The sequence below is a fragment of the Microcaecilia unicolor genome, chromosome 1, assembly GCF_901765095.1.
Source record: "Microcaecilia unicolor chromosome 1, aMicUni1.1, whole genome shotgun sequence".
NCBI classification, from domain to species: domain Eukaryota; kingdom Metazoa; phylum Chordata; class Amphibia; order Gymnophiona; family Siphonopidae; genus Microcaecilia; species Microcaecilia unicolor.
In genome coordinates, this window is record NC_044031.1 from 574,817,608 (window position 1) to 574,840,606 (window position 22,999).

General features: G+C 45.5%; 1 protein-coding gene across 1 annotated transcript in view; it reads right to left on the minus strand.

Moving 5' to 3' along the window:
* The window catches only part of ENPP2 (ectonucleotide pyrophosphatase/phosphodiesterase 2), a 379,835-nt gene extending 361,092 nt beyond the window's left edge, over positions 1–18,743 (minus strand). The window contains exon 1 of the mRNA XM_030218400.1: positions 18,662–18,743. Coding sequence (XP_030074260.1) covers positions 18,662–18,682 — 21 coding nt within the window. The 5' untranslated portion in view covers positions 18,683–18,743. The remainder of the gene's footprint in view (positions 1–18,661) is intronic.
* Between the last annotated feature and the right edge of the window lie 4,256 nt (positions 18,744–22,999).

The window sequence follows — 22,999 nt, forward strand, 5'->3', positions numbered from 1 at the left end:
TGCCACCCACTACAATCTGTGGAGCTGAAGAGCAGTATTTTTTTTCTGTGCCATTTGGGTGTGGTATTACTGGTGCAGCTTGAGAAGATCCAGGGCTCACATATAGAGATGCTAGTCATATTACGCACTGCAATCTGCTCAACTGAAGTACCCAGATCGCAACAGGAATGTTCCTTCCAAGTATGCAGAAAAGCCAGCGAAAAAGACTACCTACTCCTACTACTCATTTCTACAGTGCTACTAGACGTATGTAGCGCTGTACACATTATATGCAGGCACTTTCTCTGTCCCTAGAGGGCTCACAATCTAAGTTTTTGTACCTGGGCCAATGGCAGGTTAAGTGACTTGCCCAAGGTCACCAGGAGCTGCAGTGGGAATTGAACCCAGGTTGCCAGGATCAAAGCCCGCTGCACTAACCATTAGTCCACTCTTCCTCTCTATTCCTGTCAATAATTATTTATGAAACCTGCCAAACATATTTAAAACTCCAAATCAGCTGTAACTATAACCATGTTTTCTAGCAACAAAGTCTGTGGGTTTGTTGTGCATGTACTGAAAAAACTGTTTTTGAAATGCCCAGCCAAAGAGCAGCAATTTCAGCGCCATCAGGAGAATAAAATAAGTCTGTCCAAGTTATTTGCTTACATGTCTGTAATTGTGTCTGTTTTGCTCACAATAAATAAATTTAAAAAAAAAAGCAAGAACTGAAATTATTTATCATGAGTTTGTGAACTGAATAAGAGCTAAAATACTTGGGCGAGGACTGAAAAAAAAAAACTAAAATTAACACTGTTGAACTACAATAAAATTAAAATTACATGTTTTATGCATGAATAAAAACTAGAACTAACATTTTTTTTTTTGCTAACTAAAATATCCATGGGCAAAACACTGGCTGCAATGATTAAAATACACTGGCTCCCAATCCAAGAACGCATTGCATTTAAATCTGCGCCCTCGTTCACAAAATCATCAATGCTGAAGCCCCAGGATACATGTTAGGCCTCATAGACCTCCCAATCAGAAATACAACAAGATCAACACGAACATACCTAAATCTCCACTACCCAAGCTGCAAAGGACTCAAATACAAATCAACCTACGCATCCAGCTTCTCCTATATAAGCACACAAATATGGAACGCACTACCAAATGCCGTGAAAACAACATATGACCACATAAACGTCCGGAAACTACTAAAAACTTACCTGTTCAAAAAGGCATACCCGAACAACCCAACTTAAATGCCTCAACTCTGCAACACAACAAAACCAAAACACAATTGGACATAAATTACCTCTTCCTCCTTAGGATTACTAAATCTGACTGTCATGCACAAACTTTTCTCTATCACAATTTCACTTTGTACTTGTTCATACCGATATTGGCGATAGCCTCTACGGTATTATGTAAGCCACACTGAGCCTGCAAATAGGTGGGAAAATATTTAGTGTAACTCTTGGGGCCCCGTTTACTAAGCCATTCTAGAGGCACATTAGTGTTTTTAGCACGTGCTGTGTAGGTGCCCACAATATTCCTATGGGCGCCTACACAGTTAGCGCGCACTAACTTTGTGCATGTGCTAAAAACGCTAGCACACCTTAGTAAACAGAGCCCTTGGTTTGTTTGAGGGCCCGGGAGGAGCTCAGAGGTTATAAAAGGTAAGTTCTGGGGAAAAGGAATGTCCTTGGTTGCCTGAGGTCTGGGCCACGGCCACCTATAGCCCCCTCTCAGTTGACCCATTGCAATAAAGTGGGTTCCTCTAGTGTCAAACCCAGTGGACTGGATTCACAGACAGTAAGTTGTCACATTAACAGGCTTCTTTTCGAAAGAGAAGGGCGCCCATCTTTCGACACAGATTGCAAGATGGATGTCCTTCTCACAGGGTCGCCCAAATCGGCATAATCGAAAGCCGATTTTGGGCGTCCTCAACTGCTTTCCATCACGGGGACGACCACAGTTCACGGGGGCATGTCGGAGGCGTAGCGGAGGCAGGACTGGGGCGTGCCTAACACATGGAAAAAAGAAGGGCGTCCCTAGTCCTTTTTTTCTTACAACCAAGCCACAAAAATGTGCCCTAAATGACCACCGGAGGGAATCGGGGATGACCTCCCCTTACTCCCCCAGTGGTCACTAACCCCCTCCCACCCTCAAAAATACATTTTTTAAATATTTTTTCCAGCCTCTATGCCAGCCTCAAATATCATACCCAGCTCCATGACAGCAGTATGCAGGTCCCTGGAGCAGTTTTAGTGGGTGCAGTGCACTTCAGGCAGGCAGACCCAGGCCCATCCCCCCCCCCCCCACCTGTTACACTTGTGGTGGTAAATGTGAGCCCTTCAAAATCCACCACAAACTCACTGTACCCACATGTAGGTGCCCCCTTTCACCCATAAGGGCTATGGTAGTGGTGTACAGTTGTGGGGAGTGGGTTTTGGGGGGCTCAGCACACAAGGTAAGGGAGCTATGCACCTGGGAGCAATTTCTGAAGTCCATTGCAATGCCCCCTAGGATGCCCGGTTGGTGTCTTGGCATGTCAGGGGGACCAGTGCACTACAAATGCTGGCTCCTCCCATGACCAAAGGGCTTGCATTTGGTCGTTTCCGAGATGGGCGTCCTTGGTTGCCATTATCACCGAAAATCGGGGACGACCATCTCTAAGGTCAACCTAAATTTCGTGATTTGGGTGTCCCCAACTGTATTATCGAAACGAAAGATGGACGCCCATCTTGTTTCAATAATACGGGTTTCCCCACCCCTTCACCGGGATTTCCTCAGGAAAGCTTGGGCACCCCTTTCGATTATGCCCCTCCACGTCAGCCATTTGAGGAGCCAGAAGCTCGGCAGATTGAGGAGTATGGAGGTACCGGGGCTTGGGTAGGACGCAGACTACCCATGGCTGAGGTGAGACTTTCAGGGTGGCAACCCAAAGGGAAAAAAACAGTTATAAGAAGTCTAGCCCAGATGGCATTGAAGTACATCGGGAGAATGAAATCCGCTCTGGGGTTCAATCAGGTCACAGGATAGGCATAAAAGTTTTGCACAGTATATAAAGAATCTAATAGTAATATATACATCAAGCTAGAGAAGGAAGTGATGCGCTTTAGGATGCTGATGAAGGTACATCTGTTTACTGTGATGTTTGGTGGGCCCTGAGACCTAAGTCCTGTGTCCTGAGACCAGAGCAGTGGAAAAATAAGTATTTGAACTAAGTTGCCAGATGGGTGTGGTGCATAAATGTTGATAATGGAGGAATGATGTGGTATGGATGTGGTGTTAGTGATATCTTTGGTTTTTATTTGATTTATGTACGTTATGAATTATTTCTTACTAGTAAAAGAGGCCCGTTTCTGAGCAAATGAAACGGGCACTAGCAAGGTTTTCGTTGCCAACACCCCCCTCCTCCCTCCCTGGCCAACCCCTTCGTTGTTCTGCCATTGCTCCGGCCCCAACATCATGACGTTTGAGGCGAGGGCGGGGCCCGGAGTGATTTCCCGTCTCCCTGCCCCCCTCCCTGCCAACCCCTTCGTTGCTGTGCCATAGCTCTGCCCTCGAGGGCGGGGCCCGGAGCGATTTTGGTGGCTTCACCACCACGAACCTTCGAACCTTTTTGAAGGAAGTCAGGGCTTGGCTTCACTGACATCAGTGTCCTCAGAGCGTTGAGGGTGAGTTTTATTATAGTAGATGTTTGTTGCACCCACCTAGTACTGGGGATAGTTTCTTATGTTTGTTGCACCCACCTAGTACTGGGGATAGGCGAGTTACAAATAATTTAAAATAAATAAATAGAGGGGATTATGTCAGATGGCTTGAAAAAGTCAAATCTACTTAGAGAAAATACCAGTTTTGTTAGTAGGCACGTGGTTTCAAGTGGAAAAGAGGGGCAGATGATGCCTATCTGCAATGACAGCTCCTGAAGAAGAATCTGAAACGGGCTCCTCCTTGAGCTGCAGTGTTTTCAGTCTGTTATCAGTGATTATTGAAGCATAGATATAAGTGATTTGAATGATTTTTTAAATTTTGAGCACTTTTTGTATGGGCATAATTATGTTTGTCACTTTATTTTGAACATGAACTCTCAAAGGTTGCTGGTTTATAAAATTGTTCACAACATAGGACACTCGAGGATGTGTGAGCAAAGTCACCATTAAGAGTGATAATGACCTAAGTAGGCTTCATATCTGATCTCTGTTGAGACTTTGAATAGTCCTGAGGTGACACACTCAGAGAACCTATATTTAATCAGTATAGATGCTTCTCTATTTAAGAGTTCCCAGCCACCTTTGAGATTAACGTAGTTCATTTTTACATATGTTTAGGGAGTCTTTGGTGGTATGAGAATCTAAATAAAGGCATGTTTCTGCCGACTTACACTTTCATTCCATAAAAACACACGCATAAGTGTTTTTCTAGAAGAGTGCGCAGCACGCATAAATTTGGTGCTTTATTTCTAGTGCCCAGTTACGGAATTGCCCCTTTAATCATATGATAGGAGCCTGCAAATTCAGCAGTTCAAGCACTACATGAACATCAAGACACCAATACAGGTCATTCACTGGCAGAGGGGCAAGAAGTCATTCATACAATGCAAACATGTTGAGTATATTCAAACATTGAATGAGATGTAAACCAGAGGGGACACTGCAACAGAAAGTATGGGCTGTGTGAATCATTTCCCATGAAAAGTGACAAAGGCTGATTGTGACAGTATCACCTGGCTACTTTCAAATACTCATATACCTAGGAGCCTATGCTTCTTCCATGAGAAACATCGAGGCTTAATGGTACAATATTACCTCCCAAAACCCATCAGCACTCAACCATCAAGGGTTTTGATGGCCCTGAGGGACACCTATGGCTAACACTGAACAGAATATGTAAAGAATCAGCAGTCCTGAAAGAGCTCCTCACCCGCCTACATACAACATAAAAGGGCTCAGCAGCTTGACATAATCTCACCATCCCTCCCCCAGCAGACAAAAGATCCAGGGGACTTGTGATCTCAAGCAACCTCCAACTCCCCTTTGGACCCAAGATCAGGGGCCTTCATTATCTCATTGCCTTTCTCCATTCTCCCATCAAGTTCCTTCACTCCCATTCCTTCTTTTGACAAGCTTTAGAAGACTGAGGCAGGCGAGAGCATAGTCCTTGCATGCTTCTGTTGACCACATTCAAAATGGTACTGACTGACCTGTTGTGCTTCTTTGCCCTGATAATGGTGGGTATTAATTTCCACATTAATTGCATACCCAGTAAATAGTGCATTGAAGAAACAATGTTATTTGATATGCATCCAGCTACATCCTAATTTACATTTAAGTTTTCGTCATTTATATGGATGCACACAATAAATCTAACACATAACCATGTCTTTTGACCTCAAGTTAGTATGCACACTAGGGCCATAGTGGATAGCCTGCTATTTCAGGTGCATAATAAGAGGGGAATTCTATAAAGGGGTGTCTATTTTTAGTTGCCAGGGCAGCGCCTACTTTCCATTATAGAATACTAACATAGTAGGGGAAATATGTGTTTTGAAAGGACATGGTCGTGCCCTGGTCATGTGGGTGAAGTAGTTAAGCTACAGAACCCTGGTTTCTTAGTTCAGGATAAAGAAAAGGTGCAGCGAAGGGCAACTAAAATGATAGCGGGGATAGGACGACTTCCCTATGAAGAAAGACTAAGGAGGCTAGGGCTTTTCAGCTTGGAGAAGAGACGGCTGAGGGGAGACATGATAGAGGTATATAAAATAATGAGTGGAGTGGAACAGGTGGATGTGAAGCGTCTGTTCACGCTTTCTAAAAATACTAGGACTAGGGGGCATGCGATGAAACTACAGTGTAGTAAATTTAAAATAAATCGGAGAAAATATTTCTTCACCCAACGTGTAATTAAACTCTGGAATTCGTTGCCGGAGAACATGGTGAAGGCGGTTAGCTTGGCAGAGTTTAAAAGGGGGTTAGACGGTTTCCTAAAGGACAAGTCCATAAACCGCTACTAAATGGACTTGGGAAAAATCCACAATTCCGGGAATAACATGTATAGAATGTTTGTACGTTTGGGAAGCTTGCCAGGTGCCCTTGGCCTGGATTGGCCGCTGTCATGGACAGGATGCTGGGCTCGATGGACCCTTGGTCTTTTCCCAGTGTGGCATTACTTATGTACTTATGACTTTTGCCTTTAAGAAAGAGAGAACTACAAACTCTAGAAAGTGGGGGCGGGGGGGGGGGCGGTGAGTTTTGAGATCAGAGAGCTTGTCTAAAGGGGAGGGTTCACCAAGAATAGTTCAGAGGGAGAAGGACCAAAATGGAAAATTTTTCCCAAAGGGGGTGGAGACATAAACCCCTAAAGAGTAGAGAGTCAGTAAGGGTGTATCCGGAGAAGGCATGATATAAGAAATGCCACAGCCCTGGGAGGAAAGATTCTCCTGACTGGTCCAGACTAATGAGAAGAGGCTAAAAAGATTGATAAGCAGAAAATCAAAAAGGGGAAGGGAAAAGTTCAAACAGACTCCCAAGAATTCTAGTAGGTAGACTCCACAGCTCCAACATTACTGATAGAAAAGGATTCAGTCACAGAGAAGGGGGATGGGAGGTGTTAGTTCCTCTGGGACCCACATAAACTTCCCTGAGATAAGTGAAGGGGATAGGGGGGAAAGAGGAGCCCTCTGCTCAGGTTCCTGGTGTCACGTCTGTGGCCGTGACCACCCTCAGACTTACCTTATTTCTGGGGGTCAGCTTCTAAGCTGGCTTCTGCCTATCCTTTCTGGAGTAGTTTTCCTTCTGTGTGCTGGTTGCTTCCAGCATGGCTCTAATTACTCCACTCTACTGCACCTGGGGGTGCTGCCTGAGTTAGCTCTACCTCTGTCTCCAGCCTGGCTCTGTTTGCTCCTCTGTGCTGCACCTAGGTATTCTAAGTCTCTCTATGTTCTGTGTGCGCTCTGCCTGCTCCTTGGTTTGTGCTCCTCTCACCCGCTGGTGGCCAGAGCCAGTGGCTGCCATAGTTTGTCTTGCTGTTCCTACCCGTTCCAGACTTTAGCCCAGTCTGGTCCAGGCTGCTGGACTTGTCTCTCTTGTTTGTGCCTGGATAGCCTCCGTAGGTGCTTACTGATGGCTGCAGCTGCTCCTCAGGTGTTGAAGGGTTTTATTAATCACTTAGAGACTGCAGCCTTGGCCTTTGCATCGTCTAAGGTCCCTGGTATGTTAGAGTGCTCTGTGCACTGCTACCTTGTCCAGTTCAGTGTGAGTTTCTAGCTTGTTACTAGTAGCTTGGGCATAGCTTTTCTTGTTGGCTTGTGTACAGCTTTACTAGTTCTCCTGTGTGTTGTGTTATGTTGTGTGAGTTCCTAGTGTGTGACTAGTTAGCTTGGGCATAGCTTTGCTTGTTAGCTTGTTAGCACTACAGCTTTACTAGTTCTCCTGTGTATTGCTTAGTGTGAGTTTCTAGCTTGTGACTAGTTAAGCTTGGGCATAGCTTTCTTGTTAGCTTGTGTACAGCTTTACTAGTTTTCGTGTGTTTAGCTTTACGATTTTCCCATGTGTGTTTTCCTTTGCTTCTGGAGCTTCAGCCCTAGTCCTGTCCGCTGCCAGTACTCCTTGCTACTGGAGCTGCAGTCATAGTCTTGCTGCCTGCTGCTTGACCCGACTACTGCCTGAACCCCAATACTTGTTGCCTGCTGCCCGACCTGACTATTGCCGGAACCCGGACATTCCCTGCCTGTCTGCCTTGCTTTCGCCTAGGTGCCAGGGGGCACTTCTGTATCCTAATTCCTGTTATTCCTGCTTGCTAGTTCCAGTTCCGGTTTTCCTGTTAGCCCTGCTGGCTGCCCGAACCTGAGGGCTCAACCCTCAGGGAACGGTGGCTAAGCGCAAGTGAAGCCTAGGTCCAGTGTGTTCCTGTCCAGCGGGTTCCGGTCCCATGTGTTCCAGTCCAGTGGGCTCCACTCCAGTGTGTACCAGTCCAGTGGGTTCTAGTCCAGTGCGCACCCGTCCGGTGCATTCCAGTCCTGTGTATTCCAGTGCAGAACTCCAGTCTGGGGTTCCAGTCCAGCCTTGCCTCATCTCTGCTTTGAAGGTGACCTTGCCTGCCACTGCCACTCCACGGTAGAGGTCCAAGGGCTCACAAACCCAGTGCTTCCAGGGAAGAAGCCTTACACCTGGAAAGAAGCTAACCTGAGAACCCTGCCACAGGATCACAAAACACAAAGGTTGAAAAGGAGAGGGGCCTCTGTTGTCAGGTGGGAACAGTTTAAAGGAAAAGGTACTTGGTACTTGTTTTCTGTATGAACACTGTGGAAGACAGCATCCAAGGCAGGACAGCCTTAAACTGCCAGGGAAATGAAAGCTGCTGCTAAGACCCGAAGAAGAGAAATCAGAAGGATGTTTTCTTTGTGTTTTTTAATTCTTTTTGTAAGACAGGCAGGGCTGGAAGAAAGTAGCTAAGTGTTTGGTGTTTTATTAACCTATGAGGAGATGGCTGTTCAGGCTGAGCTGTGCCCAGTGCTTGATAAAAGGGAAGCTAGTCTTTTTGCACTATAGAAAAGACTGTGAAAGGAGAATTACTGAGAAGTTGTTATAGCCTTAATTCCTAAAGCCTGAGATGGTTAAGAAGCTAATTTGCATATCTGCTGAACTCTTAACAATTTGGCTTTGATTTGTTCTTCTTCTAGAGAAAAAAAGAAATACAAAACTTTGAAGGACTAAGAACATCCATGACAGTGTTTTAGCAATAATGTTGTACTTCACTAGGGAAGTGTTAGTGTGCTATTGCTTTTCACCCCGAGTGTACTAGTGGTAGCCAGTGAAGATCACTACAAGCTAAGAACTGCAACCTCTGGTTGTTTCATGCAGTTGAGTCGTTAATCCCTCAGCCCTGATGTGCTTGTGGTTGGCCCAATTCACAGTGTGCATATTTTAGGTGTGACCATTTACACCAGCCATTGAGCCGATGTAATTGATTATACCTAGATTGCTGAAAACCATATGTAGCTTACAGTATATTATAATTTATATGCATAATTATGCACCCCATCCACACTCTACCCATGAGTATGCCCATCTTTAAACTATGCACCTTCACATTTAGATGGTATTTTCTGGAACAGCATGTAGCCAGAATATTGATGTTTGTGCAGGTATTTTGGTAATTTATATGTGTTCTTGGTGCCTAATGTTGGCGCCGTCCTTATAAAATTACCCCCTAAATGTCTTTAGCATGCAAACTAAACTTTACTGCAGAAGTCCCTTAATTTTGTCCAATTTAGCTCAACAGAACTCAAAGCAAATTATTCAGTTTTACAAAAAATCTTCAAAATTTGGCATGACACTTCTAGATCCTGACAAATATTTACACATTCACAAATTTAAATCATGTTCACTGTGCAACTGGTGATCCAGTGAACATTAACACAGACTATCTTTTCAAGCCAGGCTCTAAAAGTGGTCAAAAAGGACATGACTGCATCTATTTCACTTGCTATAACCAAGCATGTCAGCTGAGACGGTTACATCATCCTTTGGTAAAAACAATCCTTGTTAAAGCAGTTTCCGAGCTATATTCAGCCTGGGGTAGTCAGCAGCTTTAAAGCCTTTGATAGTCGTAGGCTAAGTTAGACCTACATATTCAATGCCAGGCCATGTCTGAGCATCAGCACTGAATACTCAGGTACTCACCGGACTCAAGAGGTTATGCAGGTGCTGGCCAATATTCAGTACCGCTACCTGCATACCTTATCAGGTAAACAAAGGACTGCTTCTTGTGTGGTCCTATCTGCCAGCTTACTTATGCAGGCATTAGCGCTGAGTATCGCCAGGGCCAGAATAACTTCTGGGTTCACTCTGGTTCCTCCCACAGACCAACCTGGCACTAACCAGACAGTGCCCCAACAGTCAGAGGGAATATTCAATGGCACTGCCTAGTTAAATACTGCTGAATGTCCTCTTCCTGGTCCACTGATCAGGGTTTTAGCGTACAGCAGTCTCTTCTGCCTGCTTAAACCCCTTTAAATATCTCCCCCTTTTTCTGCCATACCAGTTCAAAAATAACTATCATCAGGGGCAGCAGGACACCTTTTATTTTATTTATTTATGACATTTTTACCCCACGTTAGCCCGAGAGTGACTCAGGTTCAATGTGGCTTACATAACAAACAATTAAATAAATGATATGTATTAAAAATTACATAAACAGATTATAAAGTTTAATAAATAATGATTTAACATTGGCTTTATAAAACAAATATAACATATGTGGTGAATTAACCTGGATGCAACTGATCTTAAGGGTAGATGGATAGAGAAGATTAAATCATAATTAAGTTTGTAAACAAAGAAGTGAAGATGAATAAATATGGGTATAATTAGGGCTAGATAGGATCAGGGAGGAAAGAAGTGAAATTAATTGTATGAATGGATAATGTTCAAATAGAATTCTTTGTTTTCTGAAAGGCTACATTTAAAAAAATGAGTTTTCATTAGGTTTCTGAAGGACAGGTAACCATCTGTGCATTTCATTGTTTTTGGTAGCGAATTCCAAATTTTTTTTATAGATTACATTCCTACAAATAGGGAAATGCAGAATGAGATATTCTCTGGATGATGGTATGGCATTACATGGGGGTAATTCAATGAGATTGTTCATATATGATAGAGCAGAACCATATAGAATTTGGTGAATAAAAACACAAATATTCTATCTTTTACTGGTAACCAGTATATGTTATATAGAAGAGGAGTTGCTTTGGTGAAGTGAAGTGATCTACATATTTATTTATTTGGATTTATACTACTGAAAAAGGTGTGATCAAAATCCAAATAAATAAATACATATGAGGCGTGCAGCAGTATTTTGAGAAGTTTGTAATTTTTTTGATAAGGCTGCCTTTAATTCCTGCATAAATGGAGTTGCAGTAGTCGAATTTTGTTAGTACTAGGGATTGAACCAAAGTATGAAAGACTGATTTTGAGACAAAAAGGATGAGAGGGCCAAACAAATCAGTCTCCACCCCTGCTAGCCCAAATGTCTTAGTTACTGATGCTATATTGGGCTGTGGCTCCTATGGCCCATTCCATTCTGTTGCCCATGACTATCATAACAGTTTAGTGTAAGCTCTGACTTTTGGAGCTCCTTCAGAAACCTCCCTGATCTAGGCAACTGCCTAGACTATGTTCTGGAGCAAGCGAAATGGTCGGGTACACAATATTTTATTTGTTAAGGTGTGGTCCAGGACTGGAGAAAACCCCAGGAAGCCGAATAAGGCTATGCTCCACACATTTGAAGTTACTCAGTTCTCAGAATAAAAGCAGACCACAGGGTTGATGTGCTCTGAACCACAATGATAGTTTACTTCAAAAATAAGCAGGATTAAACAATCAGGGACAATTAAGCCAGAGGCTTTAGAAAATATTTACACTTCTCCTTTACAGCGTTTCACTTAACTCCCAGTGGAGGAGGCTCTGTGAAGAGTCCCCCCCCCCCCTCTCTAAATCTTTCTCCTCTTCAATCTCACATAACACCAAGTACAATTTGGATGCTAAATAGGAACAGACAAGGTTCCCTGATTTCCACTTCACTGGATAAAGAGCAGAGGTCTGGGTGACACAGATTTCTTATTTAGCTTTAGGAGCCAGTGCAAAAAAGGCATCCATTAAATACGAGTGCCTCTGGAAAACTTACTAAGTCACAAGCAGCAAACGATGCACAAATGGGATCGCATGCAAATGAAACGCATGGATCCCCCTTTGTATGTCAGTTGCTGTTTGCGACTCAAAGCTGTCAAATGTATTTGACAATAAACCAGTACCCCTCCCCTACATGTCCAGAAATATCCCTGGTGGTCTAGTGCACCCCCTCCTGACCTCTCTGGTGCCCCTGCAACCCCTCCATGACCTCACGAATCAAAAATCCCTGGTGGTCCAGTGGACCACCTCCTGACCACCCCTCCCTCCCTCTAAACAATTAACTCCCTGGTGGTCTAGTGACCCCCCCAACCCCCACATGCCTTAAATGCACTAGAGGCAAAAAGATAGGAGCAATGCTTCCTCCCTCTGCCTCTGGGCCCAGTCCTCTCAAAATGGCAGTGACCAGCCCCTGCTGGGAGGGGCTAATCACCTAGATAAGCATAAGGTAGTTTTAAAAGTCTCCTTAGATCTGTCAGCAGCTTTCAACTTAGTCCACCCTACTTTGCTGCTTAATCAACTCTCTTCTTTAGTGTCACGATTGTGACTGTATCCCATGCCTACACTCACCTCACCTCCTGGTGACCAGGCCCTATGGCTGCTATGGACTGTCTTCTTCCTGTTTCCCAAATATGTGCCAGAATTCATTCCAGTCCTATTCTGATGTTCCAGCATCCAAGCCTCGCTGTGGTGTTCTTGCAGCTAAGCTGTGCTCTGGTGTTTTTGCTGCCAAGCCTCACTCTTGCTAGTGACTTCATCTGTAATTGTCTTTATTAAGCACCTGGGAACTTTCAGGCTTGCCTTTGCAACAGAGGTCTTCAGATGAGTTTTCGTCTGTGTGTGTTTGTTGCAGTTCCAGCCCTGCTAATTCTTGTCTTGCCAGTCTTCAACTTCTACTCCAACCCTGCTTGTTCCAGCCCTGCAAGCCTTCAGCTTCAGTTCTAATCCTGCTTCTGTCTGCCCTGTTTTGTCTTCAGCTTCAGTTCCTCCACTGTTTGTTCCAACCCTGTCTGCTTCCATTCCAGCCAAGCCTGTTTGAGAATCCTGAATCCTGTTTGAGAATCCTGAATCCTGTTCCAGCCAAGTCTGTTTGAGAATCCAGAATCCGGTTCCAGCCAAGCCCTTTCCAGAATCCGGTTCCCTCCAAGCCAAGTCCGTTTCAGCATCCGGTTCCAGCCAAGCAAGTCCGTTCCAGAATCCGGTTCCAGCCAAGCTCGTTCCAGAATCCGGTTGTTCCAGTCCTGCTTATTCCAGCCCTGCTCATCTACTGCTTCAGTTCCCATCCTGCTAGTTCCGGTCATGCTTGTACCAGCCTGTCTGTGTTCAGCCTTGCTTCCTGTTTGGGTGGTTTACCTGCTGCTGCCGGTCACTGTCAGTGGCCCAAGGGCTCACTACTCCGGACTCCGTGACAGTCCGTGACATTTAGGGATTTCGAGACTGTCCTGAGTTGGTTTCCAATTGGACTTTCAGGGTTATTTCACCGAAGGTTTCCTCAGATATTCAACTTTTACCCTCTGGGCTCTATACTTTCTCCTCTCTTAGTTAACTTATTTCTGAGTCCCCTAGCTACTTTAATCCAATTAATGATATCTTGATAGTCTATCCAACAGATCTGTTTTCTCCAAACTTAGGTCCATTACAGAATTGCTTTAACTTTATAGCGGATTGGTTGTTTGAACACCAATTGATGCTAAACATGGAAAAAAACAGTTGCTTGCTGATTTCTGGTCATGTTTCTCCACCATCAGCTGCTCTTTCATTATTTGGGCATCCTGTCATGCCAGTCAACTTGTTTAAATATCTCAGGTCTTCCTGGACTCCAACCTTTCCACATTTCACATTTAACTAAGGTTAGTTGCTATACTCTTCAGCAATTATGGTCAGTTAGGCATCTATTTTTCATAGGCTTATTCTTTTGCTTCTGATGACAAAGTTGGATTATTGCAACATTATCTATGCTGGTTTACCAAATGCAATAATGAAAAAGGTACAATCAATTTTAAAACATAGTAGTTTGGTTATGCAAAAAGATCGGACCATGTTACATCCTTGTTTAAAAAGTATCACTGGTTACCTATAAAACAAATAATTATCTACAAGATTTTAATGATCACTTTTAAAGCACTTAAAATAGGTCTTCCAGATTATCTTGTCGTTCTCACAATTCCATATATACCCTCCAGAGGCTTTCGCTTTCTTAAATGATTAATTTAGTTTTGCCCATAAATGATTAATTTAGTTTTGCCCAACCCAAAAGAAGCATGGCTTGAATCTATACGACATGCTGTTTTTTATTTCTTTGCCCCTACTATTTGGAATGAGCTACCTCTGTATATATGTAGTATCTCTTCCCTAAAGGAATATAAAACTGCAATAAAAATTTGTCTTTTTGGTCAAGCATTTCATACTCAGACTATGCGGTTGTAGTCTTTCCCTCTGGCAGTGTATCTCTTATTGCCTGAAGTCTTATTCATTCTTGGTTATGACTTAACTCTATTCTTTGATTTGTATGTGGTGACCATGACTGACCTTTCTTCGGTGCTATGTGTACTCTGTCCTTTATACCATTGTAGTTCCTTTGGTTTCTGATTATTTCCTTTTTTGAAACTGTGTACACTGCCTAGCTCTGCACGGCAGTTTAAGCGGTATAGAAAATAATAATAAACTGCACACTGATTTTCCTCTGACCCGAGAACACATCAGGCTTTTTGGTGGGCAGCTAAGTACTAGGCACCCAACACACAGTAGTGGCCCTACCATTAGGCTAGCTGAGGCAGGGGCTTCAGGCAGCACTCTTCCCTTCCCTCCTCAACCCTCTTCCCCATGTTTACCTTATTTTGTTTTTCATTTCCAAAAAAGTGGCAGTGGCAGCGATTTCCATAGGCTGCCGTGCCGCTGGCACCGGCCTGTTCTCCCTACTGTGGCCCACCTCTTAACATAACTTCCTGTTTCATCAGAGGTGGGACACAGTGGCACCACAGCAAGGCAGCCTATTGGAATCGTTGCTGCCTTTTGGAAAAGACAAAAATAAGGTAAACGTGGGGACAATGGTTGAGGAGGGAAGGGGGGAGATGCCAGACCAGACGAAGCAGCATCTCATCCCTGCCTGAGATGGCAGATTGTGTAGGCAGGGGTAGCCCAAGACATTCTCATAGTTTTGTAAAAACAATGTATTAGCAACCTTCTGACTGTTTTATGAAAGAACTGCATAGTAAGGATGGGGGGGGGGGGGGGGCAGAAAAATTTTATTTTCTTTTTTGCTGCTCTTGTTATTATGGTTTTCTCATGTCAAAACAAATGTTGTTAAGAATGCACACTATGTAAACATGGGGCAGGGGGGTTAAAGTTAGGCACCAAATAAACTGGGCGCTAAGCTAGTATTCTATAATGGCAGAGTTGGGCGCCAAATCTGTCATAGAACACTAGCATAAGTCTGCAGTTTCACACCTAACTTTAGGCACAACCTCTTACACCATGTCTATGGCTCGTGTAAATATTGGCGCCTAAAATCAGCAGTTGGGTGCGTAACCTGGTATTCTATCAAGTGTGCGCCAAAATAGTCGTAATGCCTATGACTCGCCCATGCAGTTACATGCAAGAATGCTTAGGTGCCCAGTTACAGAATAGCACCTAAGTGCACCATTTTCAGCCTGTTTTGGAACCTAATAGCCATTAGGTTCGGTGCCTATTCACTTCTACCTTTAAGTGTCATTTATAGAATTACCCCGATAGCATGTACTTTTCTTAGAGTACAAACTATTTGAAAATAATGCGCACTCTTTCCCGATAGTATGTGCAGACGTGTGCGCTGGTTCATGCATGTGTGCACTGTGTGTAAATCTAGCACACTATGGGCTAGATTCAGTAATTGGCACCCAAAAATTGGCACTGAACAGTATTCTATAAAGGGTGCTCCGGGATGGGTGCCCTTTATAGAATAGTGTGTAGCGCCGGGATCCGCACCCAACTTTGGTCTCAAATATTTATACCAACTGAAGCCAGGTGTAAATCCCATACTTTTCTAGATCCGCACCAGGGGTGGACTGGCCATTCAGGTAACCGGGCAGTGCCCAAGCACCCAGAAGCTCCAGGGGGCCCAGAGGCTCTCCCTGGATGCCCAGAACGTCGCTGGTGATCTAGGGGCCTGGCTCACTGGTCTACTGCTATTCCCCCCCCCCCACCCGGCACCACCGTATTTTAAAAATGGCAGCCAAGACTCCCTGTGGAAGTCTCGCAAGACTGTCTCGGCTGCCATTTTGAAAACACGGCAGCGCCGGCAGGCAGGGGAACTTGCCCCCCCCCCCCCCACCGGCAGAGGCCACCAGACCACCAGGACCCCTGAGGTATGACCGGGGTAGCGGGGACATCGGCTGCGGCGGCAGGGAGGGTGTCGGGCAGTGGCTGGGCGGGGGGCCCAGACCACCCTCAGTCCACCCATGAACCGCACTATTCTATAACAGTGCATGCATTTTAAGAGAACGCCCCTGACCCATCCATGTCCCAACCATCATTAAGACCCTTTTCAGATCTGCAAGGAAACACTTTGGCATTATAAAATAACAGGGCACGTAAGTGTAATTGCGTGTGGATCTGCCATTTTCGGGGTATTTCAGCACCTTGCTTCTGTTATAACAGTTTTTTGTGCCGAAATATCAGCACACAAATAGCGCATGTGGGCCCTTGTTCTAAGCAGTGGCACGGCTGACGAGCGGGTAGCGCATACCCATTCTGAAGTTGGTGTGCACTGTTTCCCATGGTAGAAAATCATTTTCTAATTTCTACCATGGGGGCATTTCCAGTGGTAATCGGCAGTGTGGCCACATTGGTACGAGCTGCATGATTGCCACAGTCATAGCGCGTGAGCCCTTACCACTAGGTCACTGGGTGGCAGTAAGGGCTCAGGCAGTGAATAGTTGTGCGCTACTTTTCATATTAGCGAATGGCCATTTACTGCCCCATTAAAAAAAAAACCATGATAAAAAAACGACCCAGTGTGTGCCCAAAAAATGCACCCATACTACCTCAGGCCATTTTTTACCACAGCTTAGTAAAAGGATCCCAATGCTAGGTGCCATATATAGAATTTCCTAGTATGGGTAGATAGTGCACACTGTTATCAACATTCATTTACTACTTATCATTTCTACTGTTACAAGAAATGATGCTTATACCATAACACTACTACTTATCATTTCTAAAGCGCTACTAGACCTATGCAGCGCTGTACACGTGAACATGAAGAGACAGCCCCTGCTCTACAGAGCTTACAATCTAATTAGGACAGACAAACAGGACAAACAAGAGATAAGGGAATATTAAAGTGAGGATGATAAAATAAGGGTTCTCAACAAGTGAATAAGGGTTAGGAGTTAAAAGCAGCATCAAAAAGGTGGGTTTTTAGCTTAGATTTGAAGATGGAGCTTGACGTACCGGCTCAGGAAATCTATTCCAGGCATATGGTGCAGCAAGATAAAAGGAAAAGAGTCTGGAGTTAGCGGTGGAGGAGAAGGGTGCAGATACGAGAGATTTACTCAGTGAACAGAGTTCCCGGGGAGGAATGTAGGGAGAGATGAGAGGTACTGAGGAGCTACAGAGTGAATGCACTTATAGGTCAATAAGAGGAGTTTGAACTCTATGAGGAAATGGATAGGAAGCCAGTGAAGTGACTTGAGGAGAGGGCTAATATGAGCATAACAACCCTGGCGGAATATTATATATAGAATTTCCTAGTATGGGTAGATAGTGCAGTTATCAAAATTCATATAAACAACAGCTGAGTCCTACTGAATAGCAAGTCATAGACCAAAGCCTGGCACAAGCATATCCATGCCTTTTACAAGTGAATTTCACATACTACTACTACTACTGCTATTTAACATTTCTAAAGCACTGCTAAGGTTACGCAGCGCTGTACAATTTAACAAAGAAGGACAGTCCCTGCTCAAAGGAGCTTACAATCTAAAGGACAAAAATGCAGTCAATCAAATTGGGGCAATCTGGATTTCCTGGATAGAGGTCCAAATCCAGGTTTTATGAAGCATTACACAATGGCTTACGTACAGGAAGACTGTTCTGAAACAAATTATCCACCGGAACAGCTTGACACTCAGCTGTGCAATGCAGCAATAGTAAATTGGCACCAGGCTTGGCTAATAGGAAACTTAACAGCTGTTTGTATAAATGATTAGTAATCAGAGATCAGATGGAGAGATGATCTGCTCCATAATCACAGGGGAGGCAAAGGATTGCTCCTGCTGAATTATCCTGATCAGTTTAAAAAGTTACACTTAAAAAGCCTTTTTGGGATGTATAAAGAAATGATGGTGTGAGCTCCCTTATCATTGCTGGCCTTTAATCAACATCTGCTATTTGCAAGACACCCAGCCACACAGACATCTTACAGTGAGATGCTGAAAGAGTTATCACTTTGGGGAGAAAATTCACACATCTTCCTAAAGAAACAAGTTTCAATGAGCACCTCCCCCTATACAGACAGCAGAGATAGGCTAGAAGCCTCCAGCCGTAAAAAGAGCAAAGTGCATAATCATGCAAAAAACTAAGGCTAGCATATACTCTTGCATGATTTAATTTAAAAGTAGCCTTCCTGACAGATGTGTACACTTTTCATAAACCCTCTTGCTATGGTTTTGTATAAATTAACCAATACACACTTCACATTTAACCATGCACACACAGAACAGTTTAACCAGGCAAATGCTAATCTTGAGTTTTTATATTCTGACTTTCTGGTCTACCCAATGAAGTTTGAAACAATGCAAAAAATGCACAAAAACTTTTTTAAATAATAAATACCAATTAATACATTTTAAATGCATGAGAATTAATACATAGAAATATTTTTTAAATGGGCCGGATATTTAAAATACTTCACCAAAGCAGGCCTTTTTACCTCTGCTCCACCTTAATGCATATTTAATTCATCAAATTGATAAAATCCATGGAAGAAAAGGTTTGTCCTACCGTACCAAAGGCTCTTTAGTATCCATAGGAATTCGTTAGATTTCTACAGTTCCGGGTAGATGTTTCCCATAAAGCCGTCCAGGCAGCACTGCTTGAATTGCGAGGGGTGCTGGGATCTGAGCTCAGTTTATTTGCACTGCCTCGTTTGCTTTAGAGCTTTAGCCAATGCAGGGGTGGCAGCTGTCCTTGGGGACAATGGCTTTACTGGCAGATGTTCTTTAAACAAAGACGCTGCTCACAGGATTGAATTCACTTGCACATGTGACCTTTTGCCTAAAATGACTAATACGAGAATAGAAAGTGCCGATACAGTGGAGATATCCTACATGCATGAACTTGCAGTACAATACTGAATAGATTGCTGACCGATGCCCTGAATACAATATACAGTGGTTCATTCCATTATCATCAATTCATTAATAACCACCACAGTGTGAGTTTTTATCCACTACCCAGTGTCTGTCAAGGTGAGCTGTGGTATTTGGGGATCGATTTACCGCCCAAAGGTTTGATGGGGGAATAGCAACCATAAAGCACCAGTTTGCAAATATCTAATACCATTAAGAAAAACAAATACGTGGCTTCTATTCAGCCTGTTTTTGAAACTTGCAGAGATATTTGGAGTGACTTTAAAAACATGGGAAGTGAAGCCAGCCTAGACTCTCCATCAAGCAGGGGCGTAGCCAGATGGTCAAATTTGGGTGGGCCTGAGCTCAAGGTGGGTGGGCATAGAATTCACATCCCCCCCCCCCCCCAATCCCCCTCTGGTTTGCTCCTCTCTCCACCCTTCCCTGCCCACAGACCCCAAATATTAAATACTTGAGCAGGCGGGGATCCCCAAACCCTGCTTCCCGAAGATTTCCTTCTCCTCCTCGGGCAGCCAGCACTCTTCCAAACGGCAGCCGACAGCACTTGCCTCAAACTGATGCTGCTACCAGCTTGTTGTGCATGCTCAGTGCTTATGCATGTGTGACAACTGAGCATGTGCAGAAGGTCCGGTCTCCAGGCAAGTGCCGCTGGCTGACGTTTGGAAGAGCGCTGGTGCCCAAGGAGAGAAAATCTTCAGCTGGCAAGGATCCCCACCAGCCACAGCAAGAGTGTCACAATTTTAGGTGGACCTGAGTCCAAAGTGGGTGGGCCCTGGCCCAGCCAGGCCCACCTGTGGCTACGCCACTGTCATAGAGGTTAGCTCCATCCCAGTTGCCATCTAAAAAAGGTGATTCGCCCCAATTCCCCCTTTGTTTTTTACTTGCCTGATTGAGCCGTGCACCGCACGTTTACTCTAGATGGCTTCTCTTTCTTTGGATATTTTCAGTTGTTTCCTAGAGGATCAAAACCTGAACTATTTTCTTTTCCTTTCAAGGCAAGCAATGGCAGGCGGAAACTGCACACTTATTTGTCCCCCTTTTTTTTTTTATCCTATGAGACTGCAATCAAAGCCCAAAAATGGTTTTGGAAAAAGCTGAAAAAGATAGTCCCAGTAAGGTGCATGTCTCTGACCTATTGCCTCAGCATAAGAGGCAATTCTTTAAATTGCCACTAAATTTCAGGTGCAACAAAGAGGCACATTTAGGGCCGGATTCTATATATGGTGCCTAGAGATATGTGCGGAAATCCAGGTGTAGTCTATAAAAACGTCTATAACGTAATTGGCTTAACAAGCTAATCAGCATTGATAACAGCTCTTAAGCAATAAAAGCTCTAATTGGCAATAATTAGAATTTATGTGCACAACTCGCTAAAGGTATTCTGTAATGAACTGCGCCTAGATTTTAATGCGTACAGTAGTGATGCCAATTCAAGATTCGAATTGATTCAGAAAAAAAATCGGGAGCCCCAATTCAGGACTTCCTCACCTCCCTCCCACTGTCACCATGCTACTGTTGATTCCCTCCCTGCTGCTCGCTAGCTGTCACCCAAGCCGCTGCAGCTGCTTCTCTCCCTCCTTCTCGCTGTCACCCAAGCTGCTGCTGCTGCTTCCCTCAGCAGCAGCAGTGACAAGAAGATAAACTAACTTACTCAGGGCTAGTCTCTCTGTTGGCGCAGGCTGCAGACTGTACTCCGGAACAGGAGAAAGTGGCAACAGGGGTGTGGGACCGGCAGCCGTGCCCAAAGGTGCTGACTCCACGGGTGTTGTGGGTGCTCGAGCACCCCCAATATTTTCTAACCCACCATCACCTGACCCAACCAGAATGAGCCGTCGGAAGTTCCGGTTCCAACCCCAGCCTGACCTGCCCGCCCTCTTCTCCCTCAACAGTCCTCCGTCCTCGCCTTCATGCCGCCCAGAATTTAAAACTAATTTTACCTCAGATCGTGGCAACAGTGAAAGGCGAGCAGGCTCATCTTCAGCCTTCCCTTCTCTCTCAGCTGTGGTCCCGCCCTCATTTCCTGTTTCCGCGAGGGTGGGACCAGAGCTGAGAAAGAACTGCTCGCCTTTCACTGCCACCGCGACCTGAGATAAAATGAGTTTTAAATTCCGGGCGGCAGGAAGGCAAGGACGGAGGACTGTTGTGGAAGAAGAGGTTGGACTGGGGTTGGAACTGGAACTTGAGGGGGACTGAAAAGGGGCAGGTGGTGTTTGGGGCGAGTTACTGGACATGGAGGGGAGGGCAGGAGGGAGAGAGGAGAAATCGCTGGACATGGAGGGGAGGGGAGAGAGGAGAAATCGCTGGACATGGAAGAGAGGGCAAGGGACAAATGAGACTTCTTGGTCATGGATGGATGGAGGGAGGGGAGGGAGGGCAGGGGAGAGAGAGGAGAAATCGCTGGATATGGATGAGAGGGAAGAGAGGAGAAATCGCTGGACATGGAGGGGAGTGCAGGGGAGAGAGAAGAATTGCTGGATATGGATGGAGGAGAGGGCAGGAGAAATGGAAGACACATAGGCGCCCGGTATAAGAGGCTTGGCGAGTGGCGCCGTGAGTGTCCCCTTCCCTCCCTTTCCGTTTATTACTATATCTGCCCCGCGCCATCTTTAATTTACCTCCGCTCCGTCCCCAGTGTTGGCCACATCATTTCAAAGCCCGCCCTGCTGCCTGTCTCTATTCTCCCCTCGCTCCCTTCGCAACGTGATTCGTTCTGCAGACAGAGTCCCGCTCTCGAGGAAATTATGTCAGAAGGCGGGACTCTGTCTGCGGCACGAATCACGTCGCGAAGGGAGCGAGGGGAGAATAGAGACGGGCAGCAGGGCGGGTTTTGAAATGATGCGGCCGAGTCGACGCTGGGGACGGAGCGGAGGTAAATTAAAGATGGTGCGGGGCAGATAGTAAGTAAGGGGAGGGAAAGGGGAGACCCAGGGCGCCGCTGGCCCAGATGGATGGAGGCAGGGGAGAGGAGAATCGGGCTGGGTATGGATGGAGGGGGGCAGGGGACAGAAGGGAATTGCTGGATGTGCATGGAGGGCAGGGGAGAGGAGGGTTGCTGGAATGGGTGGGTGGATAGAGGGGATGGCAGGGGAGAGGAGGGTTGCTGGACATGGGTGGGTGGTTAGAGGGGAGAGCAGGGTTGCTGGACATGGGTGGGTGGATAGAGGGGATGGCAGGGGAGAGAGGAGGGTTGCTGGACATGGGTGGGTGGCTAGAGGGGAGAGCAGGGTTGCCGGACATGGGTGGATGGAGGGCAGGGGAGAGAACAGGGTTGCTGGACATGAATGGAGGGAAGGGCAGGGGAGAGGAAGGTTGCTGGACATGGGTGGGTGGATAGAGGGGATGGCAGGGGAGAGGAGGGTTGCTGGACATGGGTGGGTGGCTAGAGGGGAGAGCAGGGTTGTTGGACATGGGTGGGTGGATAGAGGGGATGGCTGGGGAGAGAGGAGGGTTGCTGGACATGGGTGGGTGGCTAGAGAGGAGAGCAGGGTTGCTGGACATGGGTGGATGGAGGGCAGGGGAGAGAACAGGGTTGCTGGACATGGATGGAGGGGAGGGCAGGGGAGAGAGGAGGGTTGCTGGACATGGGTGGCTAGAGGGGAGAAGAGGGTTGGTGGACTTGGATGGATGGAGGACAGGGGAGAGAGGAGGGTTGCTGGACATGGATGGAGGGAAGGGAAGACAGGAAGGAGATGCACATGAATGAAGGGGAGAAATTCTGGACATGCATGGAGAGGAGAGAAGACAGATGAAGGAGATGCACATGGATGGAGGGAAAGGGAGAGAGAAAAAATGCTGGGCATGGATGGAGGGGAGGGAAGAGAGAGGAAGGAGATAAGATGAGGGAAAAGGGAGAAAACCTGCACATCGATGGAGAAAATAGGCAGAAGCTGGATCCACTGGACAGTCAAGTCTGCAGAGGACCCAGCTTTTACTTACGGATGTAAGGCAAGAAATGAAGAAGAAAGGCGGAAAGTA